Here is a 25,041-nt window from a genome sequence, read left to right on the forward strand (position 1 = left end):
TGTATAGTGTGTGTGTGTGTGTGTGTGTGTGTATAATGCAGTGTGTTTGTATAGTGTGTGTGTGTGTATATATAATGCAGTGTGTGTTTGTATAGTGTGTGTATATAATGCAGTGTGTGTTTGTATAGTGTGCGCGTATATAATGTATAGTGTGTGTGTATACAAACACACTGCATTATATATACACACACACTATACAAACACACACTGCATTATTATACACGCACACACACACACACACACACACACACTATACAAACACACACTGCATTATTATACACACACACACACTGCATTATATACACACACACTATTCAAACACACTGAATTATATACAGTGTGTTTGTGTAGTGTATGTGTATAATAATAGAGTGTGTGTGTGAGGGGGCATTTTCTATTATTTTGTATTAAATTAATATTTTTTTTATATGTTTAATTATTATTATAATTTTTTTTGTTGTCCCCCCTCCCTGTTTTTTGCCTTGCCAGGGAGGGGGGTCCAGTCAGTGGCATTGGCTTAGGCTGCTGTGGGGGGGGGGGGGGGGGAGGGGGCGGGCAGCAAGCGTTTACTCACCTCCCAGCAGCTCCTCCAGCTCCCCAGTGTAAATCTCGCGAGACCCGCGGCCGTCAGAGCTGGCCGCGGGTCTCGCGAGATTTACACTGGGGAGCTGGAGGAGTTGCTGGGAGGTGAGTAAACGCTTGCTGCCCGCCCCCCCCAGGACCGCCGGGCTTGTAATGAGCCTGGCGGTCCTGGGAGGTATTATCGGCAATATCGGTATCCTTATTGGCCGATACCGATATTGCCGAAAATACCGAATATTGGCCGATTATATCGGTAAAACCGATAATCGGTCGATCCCTAGTCAGGAATACATGTTTGTGTTCCTGACCCTATAGTGTTCCGTTAAAAGAAATGTTAGAGGGATCCGTATAAGCAAAAATCATGTAAATCAAAGTGTTCGGTAAAACGAAGACTGCTGTTTTTGTGTGCGGTTGTGTTTGGTAAAATGAAGTCTAACTGTCCATTTAATTTAATCTTTTACCAAACCCCCATGCAGGAAATGACTCACACGACACTTGCTTAAAACAATTGCAAGAACATTAGAAGAACAGTCACACGGTAACTCCACACTCGGCGACCATTATTGTTCAAATTTAATGCACAGTCTGAATGACTGCAACAATGGATTTTTCCAATACCGTTTAATTTTAATTATTGTTAGTTTAGTCAACAGTTTGTCTTTCCTCTTCAATGCCAGAAGCTGTTACATTAATAACTCTGCTGTTATAAGAATATATATTACAATTCTGTGCCCGAAAAGAAAATATCAACAACAACAATGGAAGTACACCAACAAATATGTTGAATATGTATTCACATGCTAACTTGGCCGTGATGGAATTGAAAAACTGCAGTGTTTGGTTTTTTTGGGGGGGGGGGGGGGGGGGTTTAAGCGTAAAAATGTACAATATATTATAAGAATAACATCTCCATATCAATTACATATTTTATCCAATATTAATTGCTTTCGGGAAGAAAGGGAGGTGTAAATTTAAGTTTAGTTTCAGGGGAGTCGTGAGACTAAAAAGGTTAAGAACCCCTGCTTTAAAGGGTTCTTACAAAAAAAAAAAAACACTGCTATTATTTTGGATCATATTTTGGTCATTTAAATTAGATTTTCTAGAGGTTACAAGTCTTTTCTTTCAGTAGGTGATTTTCAAAGAGCTGTCAGACGTGTTTTCCTCTGTCAGGGACCATTTTTTGTCATGGTGCTGTAATGTGAGATTTGCGTGATGTTTCAGATTACCAGGTAGTATTACGTTCCCATTATACAATGTTAACTTGAGTGTTACTTATAAGTCAAATGATTATATAAAGAATGGGCAGTCATATTCTTGAAAATATCATAATTATGTTTATTTGTTCTCACTTTTGTGAGTGGAGGTGATACCTGTAAGACAACAGAACCATGCTTAAAAATCAAGAAAGAAAAATTACAGTGGAAATTGTATTTTCTCTCTTAGAATCAGATGAGGCTCCTACCCGTTCTTGCTACCATATTGCAACAGATTCTAAGAATTAGGGTTGAAATGTGTCAGCATCCTGATTTTTTTTGTCTCCCATGTCTTAAATGCGTTCTAACAACAAAGAAAAAGTTATTGCACAATACTTGCTTAGGGGAGGGGATTGGGTAACAGAAGAAAGGTACTATGTAGTTCTGCTAGAAAAGCAGTGTAAATTTGCCTGTAAAAAGAGTACCAGCGAGATCCCCCGGAATCTGGGGCACCTTACCAATGGTGGTTCATCGCTGGCCGGCCCCCTGGCGCCCCTCCACCTCGTCGCCTGCCCGTGATACTCTCCTGCCAGAAGCCTATTTCTTTATTCATTCCTCTCTCTCTCTCTCTCTCTCTCTCCTTGTATTTTATTTCATTATTTATTCCCCCTATTAGGGGACATTTTTACACAAGACACACCCTCAGGCATTGGACAAAAAACACATCCAAGCAAAAATGGCTACATTGACGGTCTCTAAGTTACACTACGTACGGATAGCTAAGGCAATGCATACTCCTCTATTTTACAATGATCATCTAATCTTTTTCTATTGCTCATGCCTACAGGACAGCAGCATGAAGGGATAGACTTAACGCACGATAGCAACTCTGCGCACCGTCATATAACAAGAGATGTCGACACCACAAAACAAATCTCTCTTGGGACCACCCACTTCTTGAGGCCTAACTAGCGTATTAGAACGGTTACTAAAAGTTAAAATAACATAACGTGAAACCGGGATCTGGTGGGAAGGAACAAATTAACTATAAGGGGCTGCGCAACATACGTTGTCTGCGTGCAACACACAACTACCTTGGTCAAAAAGATATAGTACTGTTGCGCAAAGTTTTGTTTTGCTATATGCTATAGTATGTTAACCCTTATTGTATGAAAAAATACGTTGGATATCTGTCTGTCCACCTGAATGCTCATTCACAAATAAAGAATTAAAAAAAAAAAAAAATTGAGTACCAGCTGGGGTGGAACACTGGGGCTCTTTTATAGAATTGAGAAAATAACTAAAAAAGTCTTTTCAAAAGAAAGGCTACCTTTTGTAACTGTCTGCATGACTTTTATTTATTTTACTGGAAACAAAACTAAGAATCACACAGCAGTCATAGATTATACATCTTCCCCACGCCATTGTTTGGTAAAACTACTAAACTTTTTGGCCATGTGGGCTTTACAAACTAAACTGCAGTCATGTGATTCAAACTTGACCTATGTGCATTAACAAGCACATAGGAACAGAGTATGTGATGTATATTTCTTTTCTAAACAGGTGTTTGGGAAGTTTTTGCAAACTACATCCAATTGTTGAATAGCTGTGCCATTGAAAAAATCATTGGGGGTTTTTTGAACTTAAGTTTTGCAAAAGCACATTTCCAAACATGTACAGTACAACAAAATTAATGCTGAATTCACTTGTAGAAAAAAAATAAAATAAATAAAACAGCATCTGGGAAAAGCAAATTTAATTTTGAACTATATTCAATAATCCACGTCATGTTTCCCAAATGGCCTGGAGGGGAGACCTTAATTGCATTTATTTGAGACACACGGATACAAAAGACAACATTTTATCCAATTAAAAACTAAAGCCAGTCGCTTTCATTAGCAATAAAAGCAGTTAACAGAAAACCCTGGTCATCACTGCAAAACCATTCAATCAAATAGTCAGAAAAATTACAATAATGTCATCAACAAAGCGGTGGAAATGGTTTAATTGATTCTAGTCAACATTTCAGGTTTCCCTAATAACATCCAGATGACTTTATTTTTTATATTTTATAGGGAGAAAAACTGAAATATTTTTGATTTTGGAAATCATTTCTCATTTACTGATCTTTACTTTGTGTGTAAACACATACTTACAGTCATGTAATATTTAATTAATAATTGAATAAAAGAATACATGTTTTTTATTAAAAAAAAAAATTTCCCCCACTTCTTTCTTCTTCATTTTACATTTTATGTCTTCTGTCCTCCGGCTTGCTGTGCATTATTTGCTATGGGTATACATAAAAGTTGTGACAAAGGTGTATTATTATGTTGACCTTGATTTATATTGTTTTCTGATAGGTCTCCTATAAATGTTTAAATAACAGATTATCGATGTAGAGCTAGATTCGTTGCTAATGTGCACATATATATCGTCATGGTATTTGTTACAAAACTGTTACTTACCCTGGATTATATTGACCATGTTATGATACTTTGGCTTCGGTACGTGAATACTAAATCTTTTTCCCGAATGGACTATAAATACCCCGGTTCGTCAAACGAACAACCGACCACCCAGCTCCTGGCGTGTGCCGCCACTTAACCCCGGTCACCTCTCCAACTACCGAACGGTCGACCACCCAGCTGAGAGCGTGTGCCATCAATTGCTCACCCAGGGAGTTGCGGTTTGCGGTTAACCGCAGGCTAATTGACGGCCCCAGTATATATCCGTTCGTGCCACCTTCAATCTGGCGTGTGGCAGCAATTAGAAGATAGAACATTGCGGTTAACCGCAGACTAAGTGGCCCTTCACGGAGGGCTAATTTCGAATACCGAACAGCGACCACATCCAGGCAGAGAGCGGGGATTCGGGCACAACTCTGGCCGGTATTAGTTCCACGAGTTGACGCCGAGGTCCCGCTGCCTATTGTTGGCTTGGCTGCCATTTTCAGCCTGCGACCCAAATACACCAACTGACTTTCTTTCGACGGAATACAGCTACGGGTTCGTGGGTTTGAGTCGCTATTCGGTAGATCAGTGCATACGGACCAGAGCTATAAAATGAGTGGTGAAAGTGCCGAAATATCTATGAAACTGTTGAATGTATTTTTAATGTGTTTTCTGTGTGGAAAATAAACATGGGTTTTGGGCGCTTGGAGATAATTGTATTACTGTAACCATTGGGTTCATTATCTCCAAGCTGGGCGGTATCAAATTCAAATGATACATTGTATTCTCATTGGTTGATGCCTTGTGTTATCCCTGTATCCCTTCATGTCCAGAGGGGGCTGTCCCTGGACCTGAGAGTTTGCATAAATACCGATCCCTGTGTGCCATTAAAATCAGTTCTTGTTTGACCTTCAAATCGCAGCCTCGACTCGTTTTGTGGGGAAAGAGTATCCTAGCTGTAAAATAGCTAGTGGGATTGTTCTACACTTACAGGATCCTTCTGGGTATCGAGACAAAGCGGCTTCTCTCTCTCTCTCTAAACTGGGATCCAGACTTTCCAAGCGGTCCAGCTTCCAGCTAGCCTGGGAGTAACCGTAACAGTATTTAACCCCTTAAGGGCCAAACTTCTGGAATAAAAGGGAATCATGACATGTCACACATGTCATGTGTCCTTAAGGGGTTAATCAGTGATATGTGCACGATCATAAACACTATATTCTTATATTTGTTACAGTTGTGTCATAATTATTATGATATTTATTTAGCGCCAACAAATTCCACAGCGCTTTACAGTGGGTGGACGAACAAACATGTAGTTGTAACCAGAGAAGTTGGGCACAGAGGGGTTGAGGGTCCTGCTCAATGAGCTTACATGCTAGAGGGAGTGGGGTAAAGAGACACAAAAGGTAAGGATAGTAGAAGACTAATGACAGCTACAAGAGAGGAATCAGTCGGGAGCTATTAACAGTTTAATTGATACGCTTTTATGAAGAAGTGGGTTTTTAATGATTTTTTTGAAGGAGTGCAGATTGGGTGAGCACCTAAGGTGGAAAGTGAGTGGAACGGTAAAGCCCTCGAGAAGTCTTGAAAGCGTGCAGAGGTGGGAGTACGGACAGAAGATAGACGTAAGTCTTCAGCAGGGCGTAAGGGCCTAGACGGGACATACTTGGGTATTAAGGAGGATAGATAGGTGGGAGCAGCATTATGTAGACATATGAAAGCAAGAACCAGAATTTAAAATTTAGCTCTATATTTTATAGGAAGCCAATGTAGGGACTGACAGAAGGGTGAGGCGTGGGATGTGTGGGCGGACAGGAAGATGAGCCTAGTCACTGCATTCATTATGGACTGTAACACAGCACCACACACAGCACCCCTCATACACACACACAGCACCCCTCATACACACACACAGCACTCCTCATACACACACACAGCACTCCTCATACACACACACAGCACTCCTCATACACACACACAGCACTCCTCATACACACACACAGCACTCCTCATACACACACACCCCACCCTTCACACACACCACCCCTCACACACACACAGCAACCCACACACACACACACAGCAACCCTCACACACACACACAGCAACCCACACACACACACACAGCAACCCACACACACACACACAGCAACCCACACACACACACACAGCAACCCACACACACACACACAGCAACCCACACACACACACACAGCACCCCTCACACACAGCACCCCTCACACACACACACAGCACCCCTCACACACAGCACCCCTCACACACAGCACCCCTCACACACAGCACCCCTCACACACAGCACCCCTCACACACAGCACCCCTCACACACAGCACCCCTCACACACAGCACCCCTCACACACAGCACCCCTCACACACAGCACCCCTCACACACAGCACCCCTCACACACAGCACCCCTCACACACAGCACCCCTCACACACAGCACCCCTCACACACAGCACCCCTCACACTCACACAAACACAAACACTACACCCCTCAATGCAGTATGTGCGTGCACTCAGCAGTCTGTGTGTGTGTGCGTGCACTCAGCAGTCTGTGTGTGTGTGCGTGCACTCAGCAGTCTGTGTGTGTGTGCGTGCACTCAGCAGTCTGTGTGTGTGTGCGTGCACTCAGCAGTCTGTGTGTGTGTGCGTGCACTCAGCAGTCTGTGTGTGTGTGCGTGCACTCAGCAGTCTGTGTGTGTGTGCGTGCACTCAGCAGTCTGTGTGTGTGTGCGTGCACTCAGCAGTCTGTGTGTGTGTGCACTCAGCAGTCTGTGTGTGCGTGCACTCAGCAGTCTGTGTGTGCGTGCACTCAGCAGTCTGTGTGTGCGCGCACTCAGCAGTCTGTGTGTGCGCGCACTCAGCAGTCTGTGTGTGCGCGCACTCAGCAGTCTGTGTGTGCGCGCACTCAGCAGTCTGTGTGTGCGCGCACTCAGCAGTCTGTGTGTGCGCGCACTCAGCAGTCTGTGTGTGCGCGCACTCAGCAGTCTGTGTGTGCGCGCACTCAGCAGTCTGTGTGTGCGTGCACTCAGCAGTCTGTGTGTGCGTGCACTCAGCAGTCTGTGTGTGCGTGCACTCAGCAGTCTGTGTGTGCGTGCACTCAGCAGTCTGTGTGTGCGTGCACTCAGCAGTCTGTGTGTGCGTGCACTCAGCAGTCTGTGTGTGCGTGCACTCAGCAGTCTGTGTGTGCGTGCACTCAGCAGTCTGTGTGTGCGTGCACTCAGCAGTCTGTGTGTGCGTGCACTCAGCAGTCTGTGTGTGCGTGCACTCAGCACTCTGTGTGTGTGCACTCAGCACTCTGTGTGTGTGCACTCAGCAGTCTCTGTGTGTGTATTCAGCAGTCTCTGTGTGTGTATTCAGCAGTGTGTCTGTATGTGTATTCATCAGTCTCTATATTCAGCAGTCTTGTGTGTGTGTGTTCATCAGTCTCTATATTCAGCAGTCTTGTGTGTGTGTATTCAGCAGACTGTGTGTATGTATTCAGCAGTCTGTGTGTGTATGTATTGCATTTTTTGGAGATACTAATAAATATAAGCGTAATTTTATCTATTTATATCATTATTTAACATTTGTATCATTGAACTCTCTGTTGTTGTGTTCTTTTAAAACAAAAGTTGTTAATTAGTTCGGACAACAGTACGAGTTGTTTTTTCTAAACTTAAACCTCAATATTCAGGTTTAATTGCCGTGTTGGCACTTTAAGGAAAAAAAATTTGGCATGTATTGCGGTTTGGGCACTCGGGCTCATAAAGGTTCGCCATCACTGGTCTAGGATGACCAGGGCGGCGGTAGATGATAGCAATTCTTAAAGGAGTGGGTTTAAATAGGCAGTAAGTGTGAACTTCCAAAGGAGAAAAGGATAGGGCACCACCTCCTTTGCAGTTGAGTCTGGGAGTATGAGAGAATTGTAGCCCACCAAAACATAAACAGGCAGAAGTAGCGCTATCAGAGGGGGACAGCCAGGTCTCTGTTAGTGCAAGTAGTGTGAGTGAGTTTGAGATAAAAAAAAAGTAGTGTATGGCTGTTGATTTTAAATTACTGAAGATCGAGCCGGCTATCCAGAGTGTACACTGAATGTTGGTAAGTAAGGGTAAAGGGCAGGGTATTGTGATGAGGTTTGTGTGTTTTTTGTTGTTTTATTAGTGTGTGTGTGTAGAGAAGGTGAAGGGCCCTGGATTGAGAGAGACATCACCAGCTGCTAGAAGCAGGAGGTGTGAATGGGTTTTGTATGCATGGGGTCTAGGTTGAGATCGATTGTGGGTATTATCATTGTTTGTGAATATTTTCACTTACTACACATTCTTAAAAATAGGGATAATTGTTGCAATGTCTACAATACTGCTTGGGAATGCGCGAATCACACTTGTGAACTTGATTTCTCTTTTGCTGTAGATACCAGTTTTCAGGACACGCCGATCACAGGGGTTCAACGCTTCAACAGATGAGTGTCGTTTTCTAATTACACTTTTGCAAGTCCTAAGAGTGCAGCAATTTTTAAAATATATTAAATAATATTAAGTGGAATAGAAACAGATTAGTAGCATTGCCATTTATATAATGTAAACTATTTTGCTTTCACATTAAACCATTATATAGTTTGGGAGAGAGGGGGGCTGTATGTTGCCACTCATGCACAGTAGTCTTCCAATTCTTCTTGATGATCTCAGCCAAAGAGCAGCAGCACGGAGTACAATGTGGCGAAAGCTGAAAGGCAAATAAAACTCACCTTTGAAACCCTCATACTCGTAACAGCAGCGGGATGAATACCCGGATAGGTCTCATGACATTATAGCATTAAGAATACATGTTTGTATTCCTAATGCTATAGTGTTCCTTTACATGCTTAGTTTTACTTAGAAGGGTTTAAATGCATTTTTTTTTTCATAAAACATTCATTTTCATTAAAAAAAAAATATATATATATATATATATATTTTTTTTTTTTTTTTTTTAAACACCTAATTATATTTACTCAGTTTTGTCTTTCTACTCTGTTCTGAATTCTAGTCAATTATTGAAAATGCATTTTTTACCAAAATGATTTTAGATTGTGCTTTCAATAACACTAGCATTGTGTTAATAAGCTTTAGTAAGAATTGTAGCTTTGCCATGTCCACATGCATTAAATACAATCTTCCTTCAGATGTCACTTTGACACAGATATTATAAAGCACAAAGAATTGTTGCCAGAAACAGTTACACTACAGATCCCTTCATTGTATGGTTTTTGAAGTGCTATCATAATCATCTGAAACAAACCGTACTTATCGCTTGCATCTTTCATAATGCTTTGGGTGTATGCAATCTATAAAAATGACATCCACCTTTCAGTCTTACAGTAATTCAAGTAAGCATTCTCTTATGGACACATCTTTTGACTGCTAATTATAAGGTTGACCTAAATAGAATGCTCCCTTGTGTGTCAATAATGGGTTGGGTGCTATTTCTGTTGCACACAGACAACGTGCCTTAAGACATCAATGAACAGGGAATAGGTGAAGCACATCAGTGTCAGCACAATATGCAAACATGTTAACAAGCAAACACACTAATAGAAGACAGGCAACAGTAGAGGAACAAATATCCTTACATGCGCTCTATAGGTATTTTCATGAAATAAGGCTATTCAATAAACTTAGAATATGAGGGATGTGTTTTTGGTTTTTTTACTTTTCCTGAATTAAATGACTACATATATCTCATAAACCATTGTTTGGCAGGAGATTGTGGAAGATCAGAAAAGGCTGTACAATGTTAACCACAACCTGGTTCTTTGACAATCATTAAAAAAGTGAAATGCAAAGAGGATAATTTGTTTTTCTTTATATTACATTTGTTTATTTGCACCTACTTTAAAAGGACACTAAAGTCACCAGAACCACTACAGCTTCATGTATTGGTACTGGTGTATATAGCATATAAGAGCACTGTTAGCACTGTAAGCTTTCTGAGAAAAGGCATTGTTTACATAACTGCCTAGTAACACATATTGTGGCTGTCACTCAGACGGCCACCAAAGGTGGTTCCTGGGTCAGTGCTGCAAGGTGTGCAGCTCTGGCGATCAGCGTTTCCACATTCTGCATGGAGACGCTGAACTTTCCCCATAGAGATGCATTGATTCAACAGGAACATATTGTCTCCATGATAGACAGTAAAAAAAAAAAAGTAATATGTTTCGTATATAAAGTATTCTAGGGGCGGGGCCTGACCGCAGAGCCGAATGGTCGTGTTTCCCTGGGGCTCCGCACCAAACGACAAAATAAGCCTAAAATATTGCCTACTCCAACGGAGAAAAGTCACAAAACTGACCCTAACAAGACACATGAAACGGGGACTCACCTGGGGACATCACTCATGAAGCACACCCGGACGGAATCTCCATCCTGGCTCCTGCGGCCTACACAAACGACTGGCGCAGGGGAGACGGCCGCTCCCCCACCGCCATCACAAGCTACGGAAACTATGCAGAGCCCACGTTCCCCCCCCTATGGACCGGCGGGGGTTATCCCGGTCCGCACAGCAATGGCTCGCAAGTCGCAATATATCCCGACGACCCAAAGAGGCATACTCCCCGACCGCAAGATGGAGGGGGAGGAACACGCGCCTAAAATGGCGCCCTACCAGCCACTACATGAGCGGATAGACGCATTATTCCAGCGCTTCTGGGAGATGCTGGAGCGGCGGACGCCTCAACCGTCGCCTGCCTCCAGAAAGAAGGTGAGGGAGAGCGGGAGAGCGGGCCGGACCAACCCCTCCCCGGGCGCAGCAACGAAAATTGCACGCAAAGGCAAGGGCCCATCTAGGCCGAAGGTCATGAGGCTCACGCCTCTTGGGCACAAGCCACACCGCCGGGGGGCCACACACCGCAGGCGGTGGAAAAACATCGGGCCCCTCCGTAGCGTCCGCCAAGGAAAAGACCCGGCCTTTCAGAGCTCCCGAGTCTGTGGCCCAACAGTGCCGACCATTATTAAGGCCTGGAGCGGGGGAGAGGCTATACAACACCCGTACACCCGTGCCACTCACCGATACCCTCGGATGCTGTCTCGAGCAATGCCCAGCAGAGGTATTGGCTGACCGACCCCAAGGCCGTGAACCTCCCCCCCCTGCACATGCCGGGCAGCAGAGAACTGACACGATACCTACCTAAAGATCACTCTCACTCCTAACTCCAGCAAACTACCGTCCGCTGCAGCTGCCCTGCTAAGCTGATGATGGGGGGACAAGACGCTCCAACCAGATCACCGGAGAGACCTCCTAGCACCTGTTCCTGGACCTAAACATCGGTCGTTAAACTGCCGTAATAAAGTCAGATGCTCCCTGGATGCGCAGACCCCCACACGTTTAACCTGCAGCCCTCAAACACCAGAGTACATACCCCACGGCAGTGCACATGCGGGTTGCCGATACAGGAGGACTTGACCAGGTTATACCTTTAGGCAGTTCGATGCCTCTCAGGGGACCCATCCTGCACAATGCATGACTATGTTATACTTTTGTTTTGCCTCTTTATATGTTCAGTAATTAATTTGTCTCTCCACGATAACCTAGTATGCCTCAGCCTGACATCACTACTCAGCTATGTGAGATACAGCTAAACACGTGTGAAGGTTTAAATATAGGCTAGCATTATGCATTTCATTTCTTGTTACAATCTTGAGGCACACAGCTTATTGCATGTACCTGCAAACGTAGTAAGCTCATACATAAATGAATAACAGCGTAACCGAATGAATATAATTCAGTCCCTCAATTGATCTATGTGAAGCCTCGCTAGATACTTCAACTGTAAATAAACCTATGACTATGACAATTTGCAAACATGCATGCCTGGTAGCACACTGAGCGAATAGCTAATATATGGAATGTTGTTTTATTTCAAATCTTACTTTATATTATAACCTTATATACTCGAAGTTCACATGGCACCCACAAACATGCACTCACATATGCGTTAGACATATTTCCTGGCCTGAATACATAGATTAACTATGATATAGCATATGCCACTAGACAGATCTTATCCTAGATTGACAAGCCGGTCAACATGCCCTAACTGAGACTGCTGCCTGCCAGATAGCTGTATGCTACATGACAAGCTTGCCTCAGCGATTCCACTGTACTTTTTATGTTTTAGTATCAATACTATGCGCCTCTCGGTGACCAAGAGGCAATGGTTTAGCCTGCCTAACATTTAAACTCTACTTGACCAATAGCCTAATGTCGCATATTCCCTAAGTTTGATTCATGACTTGTACTTTAAACCTATAGATTAGCGACAAATATTATTATATGTGTTATTAATTGTCTGGAAAGCATGTTTAATATAATCGTTTAGTTCAAACTACCTTCATAACTGCTACTTTATGCGTGTTATTAACTTTTTGAAAGCTTGCTTAATATAAAATATAAAATGAGGCTGCCATTCGAAGAAGATGTACTACTGTGTTAAAGTGATCCCACTCTGTATAAATACTGTGCATCCCCTCTTCTCGATTCTGTACCCCATTCAACTCCTGCCTCAATAAAAGAAAGATTGACAACAAAAAAAAATAAAGTATTCTAAACTCAACTGCAGAACATATCATAGATATTTTACTGTTACCATAATATTTAATTACTATCTTCTTTATAATATAGTTAATTTAACATATTATGTGCCTAATCTTAGACGGATGCTTATTCTGTCTAATTTGTACATCGTATTTCTACATATCTGCCCCTCTTAAAAGAAAAAAAAATGCGGATCGGAGCAGTACAGCATTTTGGTGGGGCCAATCACAATGAGACTGGTGCGGCTTGGGAGAAAAGATGAATAAAATCACCATTTTACTTCGATCAGAGATGGGGCCAGGGAATTAAATAGCCACTTCAGGACTATAGTATTAGGAATACAAGTTTGCATTCCAGATGTAAATATGCCGGTGAAGGAGCTGGGGAGACAGAATCATGCAATTTCGGTCTCCTTAACTCTGCAACAGTAGTGCAGGTATTTGGAAGGGCTGAATTAAAATAGCAGCAGCTGGGGGGGCGGAGCCAGCGCCTGAGCGAGCAAGTCGCACCACTCGACAGCTCCGTGCTCGAAACCCGCTAAGCCATTTAATTCAGCGGCCGAAATACACCCCGAGACCCAAAAACCGGTCCATTGACCCCGCACACCATGGGGAAGAAGGCGAAGAAGAGCCGAGCCGATCTGGATCCCGGCTCCCAGGATATAAGCTCTTTTATGCGCCAAGCGCAATGACACGCGCCCGCCAACATGGCGCCGCAGGAGGCCTATACCTCCCAATCCTCGGACGAGGAAAGTATACCAGGCTTTAAGCCCGCTCCCGGGAAGCTACAAATCCGACCTCTGCCGCCACAAGACCTAGGGGATGCGGCCCCAGCAAAAAAGGCCGACATCAAGGCACTAGTGGCGGAAATCAAAGCGATGTTCGACGCAGATATGGCACAAGTGAGAGGTGAGGTCTCGACACTCAATAGCCGTGTAGTGTCCATTGAAGAGTCCCTTAAAGGCACCAGGGTGGCACAAGCGGCCACAGATGCAACGCTGGGATCCCTGCAAAAACAATGCACCACGTTGACAGCCCAAATGGCAAGCATGGAGGACAAGGCCAAAGCAAGGAATCTGAGGATCCGTGGAGTTCCTGAAACGGTTACTACTGTGGAACTGCCACACTATTGCAGGAGGCTCATAGCCACGTTGCTAGTCCCAAAGCAGGCAAAACAAGCAGGTATGGATTCATGCTTTCGCCTCCCTAAAGCGAAGAAGGCACCCCAGGAAGCTCCTAGGGACGTGCTCATTAAGTTTGTACGGGACTCAGACCGAGGGGCCCTAATGGGAGCTGCAATAGGCTCACCTACAGTTACATTTGAGGGTGACACCCTAACGCTATACAGGGACTTATCCAGGCAGACTCTCATGTGGCGCAGAGCACTTCGTCCTGTTACCATGCAGCTAAGAGAGAATTCCATCACCTACAAATGGGGCCCACACCGCCTTATGACGGAACGTGCAGGAAAGCAGTTATCCATGTCACACATCAATGAGGCATCTACCTTCTTACAGTCGTTAGGACTTTCATTGCCGACAGCACCAGTGGGCGCCCGCCCAATATGGAACATGGAAGACATCACCCCGTTCGCCCCCAGAGCAGTGACACCGAAGGCGACAGGCTCCTTAACCTGAGACTCTTCTAGTGGACATACCACCCACAATTGGACTCCGCTACACACTATTGCAAACCCGCAAAGTGGACTCGCAGTCTAAACCCACATACTGTTTATAATTGATGACTATGTGTGTATAATGTGCTTAAGGTTTAGTTTACACAATTCATTTTTTCTTTAAAAATGAAACCTAGACTACTCGCATATCGCTGATAGCATGGAAAGTCTTAAATTGATCGCAACTGGCTCCGAAAGCAACTAGCTGGTAATTAAGTGCAAGATGACACCCCCCCCCCCCCTTGACCACAACTACTTCCCCCCTCCCCCCTCCACCCCACCCCCTGACCAACCTAGAGCTCGCACGCAAAAGTAATCCTGGCATCCTACACCCGAGCTCCTATAGCTGGGTACAAGCGCCCTCCAAGATCGCAGCACCGAATCAAACTGCCTAGCAAGTGGGGGTTTAGAAGCCTATGTCAAAAATTAAAAACGGGTTGACTAGCAAAGGTGCAAATATTTTAAATATGTTAAGTTTTTGCTAAATGTGTTAAGTGCAAATGGATTATATGCAGTTGTATTATATACATATGTTCCTCTATACACACCTGATGTAAAACAAGTTCGAATTACTGCAAACCCACAAAAATAAAGAATTAAAAAAAAAAAAAAAAAATAGCAGCAGCTGGTAGTTGCAACTGTTGTCAAAGCACTTAACTCACACTAATCTTGGGCATCCCCGAATATGTATGCCCAGCTGCCATCTCAAGAACAAAGAAATGCTGATCTTAAAAACTAAAAGGTAATTTAAGAGATAAAGATTAGAAGCTGCGCAGATATAATAACATGCATGGGTAACATCAATCACAATACAGTACACAGTTTGAAAAAACAGATCATTGGGGGGAGGGGGTGATTCATTTATAGATTAAATTTATATCTCAAATGTATTTAATTTTGTGAGGTACCCTAGGTATAATTTAATCGTGTTTGAACCAAAAGCTAAAGTGAATGAGAACGTACAACAAAACTATTTATAAGTTATGTGGTCTGTGACCTATTACTCACTTGAATACTATGAACTCCATTGAGACTCCCAATCTTTTGCTGAATTGTTTGGACGCAGGAATTACAGGTCATGCCCTCTACAGGGATAATAACCAGCAGTGCTTTGATATCAGCCTCCATCCTGCTTCGGTCTTCACGTCACTAAACAGGAAAAAAAAAAAAAAGACCCATATTAGGCTGAGTTAACAGACAGCGATACTAAGATTAATTTATACTTCAAAGGTAACCATAAAATTTACCTTTAAAGCCTTCTCCTTTTGAAATGAGAATCCTATCTGTTGTGTTGTTGCATGCATCTATACTAGCAGAAATGTCCTATGAGCTGTGCATGTCTTGTATTAATTCTGCCAGGACTGCTCCCTAATTTGATTTTACACTGACCAATCCGTGTCAGTACATGCAAACGGAGAACTGTATCACAACGTATTCTAAAAGACCTTCACAGTGACATAAACAAACCTAATGCTTGCATCTACCTTGTTTACACTATTATAATACCATATTAACCCTTTTAGTTTATTGGAAACAATAAAGTGCTATAACTTCACGAAGAAACTAATATAATACTTTAAAATACAGAGAAATATGAAAGATACATAAACATGCATGGACATAGATATAGAGGATAGGGAGATATATATACAAATTGCACATGGAGATACACATGCAAATGTACAAAATCTCACTTATTCTAACAATAATAGAAGTAGTATTGAATGTATTCAGCAACACAGAATTGTAGAAAAATTAAAACCAAATCACAAGATTTTAACAAATAGATTTGTAACAATTCGCTAGTTTAGCTATGGTCACAACTAAATTTTTTAGATTCAGTTTTCAATTCTATACTAATAAACTAACCTGTATTGTCAGCTTTTAAAAGTTTGATCCCCCTGATGTCTTGGTACAAGGTGTACGGAAGAGAGATTTATATTTGTTATGATTCCACAGCACTGGATATAATCGCACAAAGTATTTAACAAAGCGGTTTAAAAAATTTCAAATAAAGAAGTTTTATGGGCCTGCCTGCATGTAAACCACCCAAATATCTATGCAATGGAGTTGAAAGCTATGGAAGTAATATTCATTGCATTTAAACTTATTAGTTTACAGACGTTTGGGGCGTTTGTTCTTCACTAAGGGATTTTGGATAGCTGGTTTTAACAAGTTCGCAATGTCAGATGTTTCAGAACTTGGAAAATTAAAAGCACTAACGCAAATATAGATTTCCTCGCACTAGTCATACAAAAAAGGGAAATTGCAAAGTTCAAACTAGAGTGTTTTCTGCAAACAGAACAGTTTAGCCATGTGCAAACAGCAGAGCATTGAGAAAAGTTCATCAGCCATGGAATTTCTGTGTGAGTCTGCCGTTCTGAGCAGAGTTCAAGTCTCAAAATTCCTTCCTTTATCTTTAAAGACATCTTGTTAGTCGTGGCAGGAAATAGTCAGCTGGAAGTATCCACTGCTCTGAAATCACCCCATACGCAAGTATAGATTATGCTAGGCTGTGCCCTACAATACAACTCCTATTAAACCAGGGAAGCAAACTAAAGGGAACTTTAACGGCTATGCAGCTCAGGCAGTCAAGGGCAAGTTGAGAACTGTAGTCCCCAACTGCAGTCCTGCCAAGAGTATTCATATTGCTGCATGTTTGTCCGTGATGACTATTTTCCAACTTTGAATCCTGTTTGCCACATATACAAGTCTCCAGTCTACTACCACTTTAACTGAAGCTATGGATTAGTGAGATTGATATAACAAGTCTATATTTCCTTTTTATAACAAATGCATAATTTGTTGTTAAGCGGCTTATCTGCCATCAAAGAAAAAAAAAAACACACATTTATTGAAGGATATATTGCCATTAACCTTTTAAACAAGTTAGTCAATAACATTTAACAAAAAATTACTGGTTTTATATCACGTTGGTGCACAATATAAATACAGCGGAAGATCTTTCCCATCATGCAAAAGTGTTGCTTGAATCGTTATCAATTGCTTTCTTTGTTATACTGTACAGTTAATTCCCTGTAAAGACTATGAGAACACAGCCAGCAATGTCCAACGGTTTGGCTGCTGAAATATATGAGCTCAAATAATCTGTCCATTACAAAATATTTCACATGTCATGGTTCTAAAGTCTACCGCTATATGTGGGGTTAAGGAGAACAGTAGGGAACACTTCATCCAACAATAAATACATTGCTTCAGACACAGCAGTTTCATTTTCTGCTTAGTCACTAGCTGCATGCATTTCCACAGTAAGGAAACAATATTAGAGGAATAAACGCAAAATAAAGTTGAAAAAACAGTTTGCTTACAGCACACCACTATTTCAGTAACTTTATTTTCTCTGTGTGTTTATATCACAAATATAAAAGATACCCTGGTGGATTTAATTTGTTTTTACATTTTATTGTAATTGCAAAGACATACGGGTAGCAGATTAAACCAGTCGGACATCTTTATTTGGACTTCTTTGCCAATTGGCAGGACTTACTTTATGACTTATAGAGCCCTATAGCCATAAGTTGTTATAGACACACTTATTATTTCCTTCTTTTTTTTATCTGAAGAGTTTTTTTTATAGTTTTTTTTTACTCCGAATTGTGGAGCAATAAAGTTTCATCCTCATAGGATATCATCTTATCTATGGAGCTTTTATTTGACGCTCAGCCGGAACAACCATAAGGTCATCTGGAAATAGGAAAGGGACATCCTTAAGAAAAGTCCCACAGCGCTATCCATGAGAGCCATATGTTGAGATTTGGCTCTGGGCTAGTGAGTACCTGACTCCAACTCCCGTTTATATATTATTTGTACAGACAATATTACTTTGTATATTTTACAGAAGTGTGATCCACCTACTATATTGTATGTATTATATGTTTGCATTTCTTTGAGTGGTGTAAGGGGTTTCCACTCAGGTGGTCTGTGGCGTTTAGTGCTACCACACTTATTCCCATTTGCTACTGTATATACTTTTGTTTTGTTTATTATTACATTTATAAAATGTCTTGTAGCCATGATTGTTGTATTTTCTTGGAAACCAAGCATTTATAATTATTTTTGCTGTGTTATATAAAGAATAATCTTCAATGATTATGAGGAACCATAGCAAGGTATATAGCAACAGTGTACATTGAAAACTGATGCAGCTATAACAAATTGGATTCAAATGGTCACATTTCACACTAGGTTTTGTCCCTTGTTTTATTCTTTTGTGGAATTTTGAGTGGCTGTCTCCCTGTTTGTACTGAAAAATATTTTAATAAAACATATCACACATATATAAACAAAAAACGTAAAATAGAAGAAGATTTGGGGGGGGGTACTTCATTCAGTTTACTCAAGTAAACGACTCTAAGTCTTTCACTTTTTCAGATATGCTGAGGTTTTTTTTTTTTGTTTTTTTGTTAAATTCTTTATTTTTGTGTGCATAAGTTGAACAGACAATCTGACAATGCCCCAACAGCATTGGCAAGACAGTGAAATGGAAAAAGCATAATAGGTACAAGGCATTTGAGTATACTGTACAATTTTCAATGTCGGGTAGAATACAAGCTACCGGTAAGCAGAACATGTCTAGATTAACTATTGAGAAAGAGATACTTAGCTATGCAAGGTTCTAGGCATATTTATAGAGGTATAAAAATAAAATAAAAAATTAATAACACATGCGAACAAAAGATGTCTAATGTGCTGGGTCACGTTGATTTTGTTCAGCTTGAGACATTAAACATGTAGGGAGTCTTAAAGGGATCCTATATTGCCAGGAAAACAAACCAGTTTTCCTGGCACTATAGGCTCTTGGAGTGCCCCCCTCCCTCGGCGCTGAAGGGTTAAAACCCCTTCAGACACTTACCTTAATCCAGCGCCAGGCTCCCTAGGTGATCTCTCCTCCCCGTCGACGTCAGCTCCAGAGTGGAGCCGAATGCGTATGCGCGGCTAGAGGCATGAGACATGCCAGGTATGGGTAGCCACTGCTGCCTTAACTCGGTTCATGCTGCGCTACAGGAAATCATAGTTCTTAAACAAAAGAAACATAAGCAATGTAATAAACATAGGGAACACTGTCATATCGAATTATACATCATGAGAGAGAGTTAAATGTCACTAATTCGCACTGGTGGCAAATGCCGCGCACGCAATTCAGACCTCCCCATTGCAGAGCGCAAGGACGTGCAGTGTCAGATACCGAACCAAAAGGTCCGTTTCAAAGCAGGAAGCCCTCTAGTGGCACTGAGTGCAGACTTAGAGCTGCAATGTAAACATTGTAGTTTCTCTGGAACAGCAATGTTTAACATTGCAGCACTAAGGACAATATGGACACTGTACCCAGACCACTTCAATGAGCTGAAGTGTTCTGGGTGCCTACAGTGTCCCTTAAAGGAAATTATACATTTCACCTAAACAGTGATCCAATACATTGGCGGTGAAATTCCCAGTAAATACACGTGTCCTGAGAAGGGCAAACAAAGCATCCTACAATTCCTGCTGGAGCACTACAGGAATTAAAGGGAAGTGGCTGCAAGCTCAAAAAACATCTACATTTTTTATAACAATATGGGTGGCATCTTATTTTTTATTTTTTTATATACTGCGCAAGTAACTTATTTTTTTGTTGTTATTGCATGTATTGGGGCTGATGTGTACTATTGTCATTGCCGCCGCAATAAGTAGGGGTTTAGAAAAATATCCCTCGCAGTTCCTGAGATTTTTTTTTTTTACCTGAAGCTGAAAGAACTAAGGTGAATTGTTAGCGTAGGACTCACCTATGAGATTTGCTTTGACGTGGCAGGAAAGCTTCCACTTTATGGCCATTGGAGTGGTACTAAAAAGCTCCAGTTATTTAAATATGCATAAAGATTTGGGATAGTGGGGCAGGGCCGGACCGCCGAGCTGGAAGGTCGCATGTGAGACCGGCTCCTGCAACTCACTAAATCCTAAAGCAAATAAACATGGAAAACAAACTAACCATATATCGACAGCAGTGGTCCTCAGTGCTAAGGGGACGCTGGATCCAGGGCGAGGACGGCTCCTCGAGTTTCAGTCCCCTGGAGGTGAGGTCTTTGTCGTCTCAGTCGAGGCCCTTGCCGGCGGTGAGTGGGGTGGACGGCCGCTGCCCCACTATCCTGCCTGACGGCACCCAGCCAGAGGCCCAGTACCGGGCGGACCCGGCCCTGCCCCCCCCCCCTATGGACCGGTGGGGGTGATCCCGGTCCTCAACCAGTGGCTATGCAGTCCAGGCCTAGCAACACCGCCGCCCCGATCGGGGGCCTGGGTGCAGCGCACAAGATGGCGGACGCCAGGTGCCACGAGGCCGATGAGAAAGGCTATTCCCTCATTGAGCCCACAACAAACAACGAGGCTGTCGAACGGAGACTCAAGGGGTTGAAGGAGTCTGCGACTTCCATACCCTACATCGCAGCCAACCACAAGAGCTCTTACCCACCCCACCAACGAGCCAAGCCAACGGCGAGCAGAGACGACGACATAGCCGAACCATTATCGGCCGTGGCGGAGGAGGGCCGGAAAGCCACAAAGCAACTACTCCTACCTGAGAATAACAATTTTGCCAACAAGCACGGTACTCCCACAGTGGGCACGACCACGTACCCGTCGTCCACACGACCTGCAGCGCGACAGCCCCAGAGAGGGGTTACACGTGGCACACGGCAACAAGCTTTCCTGGACGGCACTCAACAGCCTACTCCGGCGGACTCTACCCTCTTGTTACCCGGACCTGGCGGCTTTGGTCCAACACGTATATGGCACCCAAGACACCTGCAAATGGACTTTGCCCAGTTCCTTGCCGAGATGGACAATCGTACCCAGCCACACCAACGCAACAGACTGGGCATCGGCTAACCGCAAGTTAGCTCATGTCGGCGAGGTATCATGCCCGCCATACAGACGACTCCCAGAGCCTGTCCCGGAATATGCATGTTAAACAAGCCAGGGTGATATATTGCATACAGCTTACCACTTAGATTCAACATGATTACACCTCAAACTTAGGGGCACACTGCACCAGCATATCTTTATACTACACGCATAAGGCACATAGGCAGTTGACCTAGCTACCACAAACCAGATACTAATACACCTGCTAACTATGTCACCAACTAGCCTACTCATAGAACACACCAAAGTCAAGTATATCGTTAGCTTCTTGAACGTGCACATGTGCAAAATGTCAGCCATCACTGGCTACTCGATATCCTTGCTCTTAGTGTGTCCCACTTTATTACTTACCAGGCAATCTCCCTCCTGATGCCCATAGCAATGTTTAGCAAGCCTACTGTATACAACCGCATAGTATAAGCTACTATATTGTACTTATCATTTAACGGAGCTCAATGTTAACCATCCTTCTTTTATGCCTAGCGGAACTCTTCAGTTGCAACTAAATGGTTAAAGCCTGTTTAAGTATATATATATATATATATATATATATATATATATATATATATATATATATATATATATATATATATATATATATATATATATATATATATATATATAAAAATGTGCATGATCCTCAAATGTCACTTCAAGTTTTAAACATATTGCACTGAAGCTTGTCCATGATGCTGTGACTTATAGAAAGCTTGTTTGTAATTTTCATAACAGCACAACCAAAATAAAGAATAAAAAAAAAAAAAAAAAAGATTTGGGATAGTGCGCAAGTAACTCTTTTCTTTGGTGTTTCTCTTATTTTTTTTTTTTTTTACAAGTGACGTCATGTGTGTACAGCATGTAAGTTACAATGACCCTGCCAATAGCGTATGTGTGGATGCATGCTCATGTACAGCTTTATAGACAGAATGCCCATGCTCACATGCGCTTGAATGACATTTCTGTGCAAAGACTCCTGGTGCTTTAGTGAGTACTAAGGCATCACTGGCGACAATGATGCCCAGCACACAAAAGTGCCGCAGAGGTAAGCTTGTTTTTCGACTTGCCTCTGCAGTGTTATTCTATTCAATCCAGCATTTACAGGAGTGAGAGTATATAAATTGTCACACCCAAATGGAGTGACAGTTCCGCTTTATCTAAATAAAATGTCATGTCTGTTGATTTTTAGGTCTATATTTTGTTTTACATATCAAAGCATCTAATTAATGCTTTATTTACCTCAAAAGGTTTGTTTTTGCATAGGAATTCTAATCACGTACATTGCATTTGTTTGGCAGTTCGATCTACGAATTCAGTGACTCATATTATGCAAGACAGGATCATTTGAAGGGTCAAACTTCTATGACTGTAAAGACTTATTCTATGGTTTCAATACTTAAAGCAAATATACATGTAGTGTATCATAGTAAAGGAGATGTTGAATGTCACGTTACATATTTCAAATAGAGGAAAGTGTTGAATTAAGTACAAAAGGTGGATTCATTCAAACAAACAAAAAAAAGAAAAATCGATTAAACACACATGACTCTGCATACCTAGTGCGAAATTTTTAATCAATATATCCTAATAAAAACATGTTTGCAGTTATCTAGTAGAATGAGCACAGAAGGTAGTACTCTATTCTCCAACATGTCATAGCAAAATACAGAAACAGGAAAATAATGTAAATCACTTAACTTAGTTAGTTAAAGGGACACTCCAGGCACCCAGACCACTTCTGCCCATTGGAGTGGTCTGGGTGCCAACTCCCACTACCCTTAACCCTGCAACTTTTACACTCCTGAATAATGCAAAAAAGTAATGAGAGGAAGATTACTGAGTCCCCCATTGCTATCGGGGGAGGCACCCTACAGGCGATTGTTATCCAGACATTCTGTGAGTGCATGATATTGGCGTGTCATACATTGCTTAAGAGGATACTACACTATGTTTTTTTTTTTGTTTCTAATATTATTTAAGTTTGCAGCTGTATCCCATTTTTTTCTAAATTCTACATGTCATAGCAAATTACCTTCCCTAGAAAGTTACAAGTCACATGCACATTGAGTTACATACCAAACTGGGAAAGATCTGTAGTAGCCACACACAGCAATGAGCTGCAAGACCCTTGCAAGACACGCATCACAGCGAGCTGCAAGACCCCCAACTAGCTAAGCGCCACATTAAGCTGCAAGACCTCCAACTAGCTAAGCGCCACATTGAGCTGCAATACCCCCAACTAGCTTAGCGCCACATTGAGCTGCAATACCCCTAACTAGCTTAGCGCCACATTGAGCTGCAAGACGCCCAACTAGCCACGTGCCACAGTGCACTGCAAGTTCATTACAAACCATCCACGGTTTGTTGCAAGAATCTTACATGTCACATCCCACAGAGAGTTGCAATAGCCCTACAAGGCACGTACCAGACACAAGACCCTTACTAACCCCGCACAACACTGAGCAACAAGACCAATACATGTCACAGTGAGCTAAAAGGCCCTTACAGGCAAAGAGAGACTTACAAAGCCACGGTGAGTTATATGGCAAACATGTGTGAGTTACTTGTAAGATAACATTGAGAGTAGCTAGACATTATGGCAGACACATTGAGGGAGTCTAAGTCCCCTCTAATTAAATTTAAAGATTTCAAAAACTTACAAAAACAGCCATCACTCTGCATAACAGACAGTTCCCCCGTACTACACTGCTCCACCCTACGACAGACAGCTTCCCCCGGTACTACAGACAGCTCCCCCGTGTTATAAACTGCTCCACCGTAGGACAGACAGCTCCCCCTGACCGAGGAGCTAACAATCTGTGCAGACTGACAAGGGATTCTTTGACCCCATAAAGAAACTGGCTAAACATTGTATTCCACTAACCCACACCATAAACATTGTCCGTGCCTTCATCCTGCACTCACAGAGGGGATAACAGACAGCCCCCCCCCCGTGTTACAGTCAGCCCCCCCCCCCCTGTGTTACAGTCAGCCCCCCCCCGTGTTAGTCAGCCCCCCCCGTGTTAGTCAGCCCCCCCGTGTTAGTCAGCCCCCCCCGTGTTAGTCAGCCCCCCCCCCGTGTTACAGTCAGCCCCCCCCGTGTTACAGTCAGCCCCCCCCGTGTTACAGTCAGCCCCCCCCGTGTTACAGTCAGCCCCCCCCGTGTTACAGTCAGCCCCCCCGTGTTACAGTCAGCCCCCCCGTGTTACAGTCAGCCCCCCCGTGTTACAGTCAGCCCCCCAGGGTTACAGTCAGCCCCCCAGGGTTACAGTCAGCCCCCCAGGGTTACAGTCAGCCCCCCCCCGTGTTACAGTCAGCCCCCCAGGGTTACAGTCAGCCCCCCCCGTGTTACAGTCAGCCCCCCCGTGTTACAGTCAGCCCCCCCCGTGTTACAGTCAGCCCCCCCGTGTGTTATAGTCAGCCCCCCCGTGTTACAGTCAGCCCCCCCGTGTTACAGACAGCCCCCCCGTGTTACAGACAGCCCCCCCGTGTTACAGACAGCCCCCCCGTGTTACAGACAGCCCCCCTGTGTTACAGACAGCCCCCCTGTGTTACAGACAGCCCCCCTGTGTTACAGACAGCACCCCTGTGTTACAGACAGCACCCCTGTGTTACAGACAGCACCCCTGTGTTACAGACAGCACCCCTGTGTTACA

General features: G+C 43.0%; 1 protein-coding gene across 2 annotated transcripts in view; it reads right to left on the reverse strand.

Moving 5' to 3' along the window:
- Nucleotides 1-25,041, reverse strand: part of ATP7A (ATPase copper transporting alpha) — a 76,881-nt gene that overhangs the window by 51,420 nt on the left and 420 nt on the right. Inside the window, exons 1-2 of one of the 2 annotated variants that reach the window (XM_063432064.1) lie at nt 24,270-24,310; nt 15,482-15,622 (exon numbers count right to left, since the gene is read on the reverse strand). In XM_063432064.1, the coding sequence (XP_063288134.1) occupies nt 15,482-15,601 (120 nt within the window). In that variant the 5' untranslated portion in view covers nt 15,602-15,622; nt 24,270-24,310. Of the gene's footprint in view, nt 1-15,481; nt 15,623-24,269; nt 24,311-25,041 lie in introns of those variants that run through there. The other variant, XM_063432063.1, reaches the window with a different exon arrangement.

The sequence above is a fragment of the Pelobates fuscus genome, chromosome 9 (assembly GCF_036172605.1).
Source record: "Pelobates fuscus isolate aPelFus1 chromosome 9, aPelFus1.pri, whole genome shotgun sequence".
Lineage (NCBI taxonomy): Eukaryota > Metazoa > Chordata > Amphibia > Anura > Pelobatidae > Pelobates > Pelobates fuscus.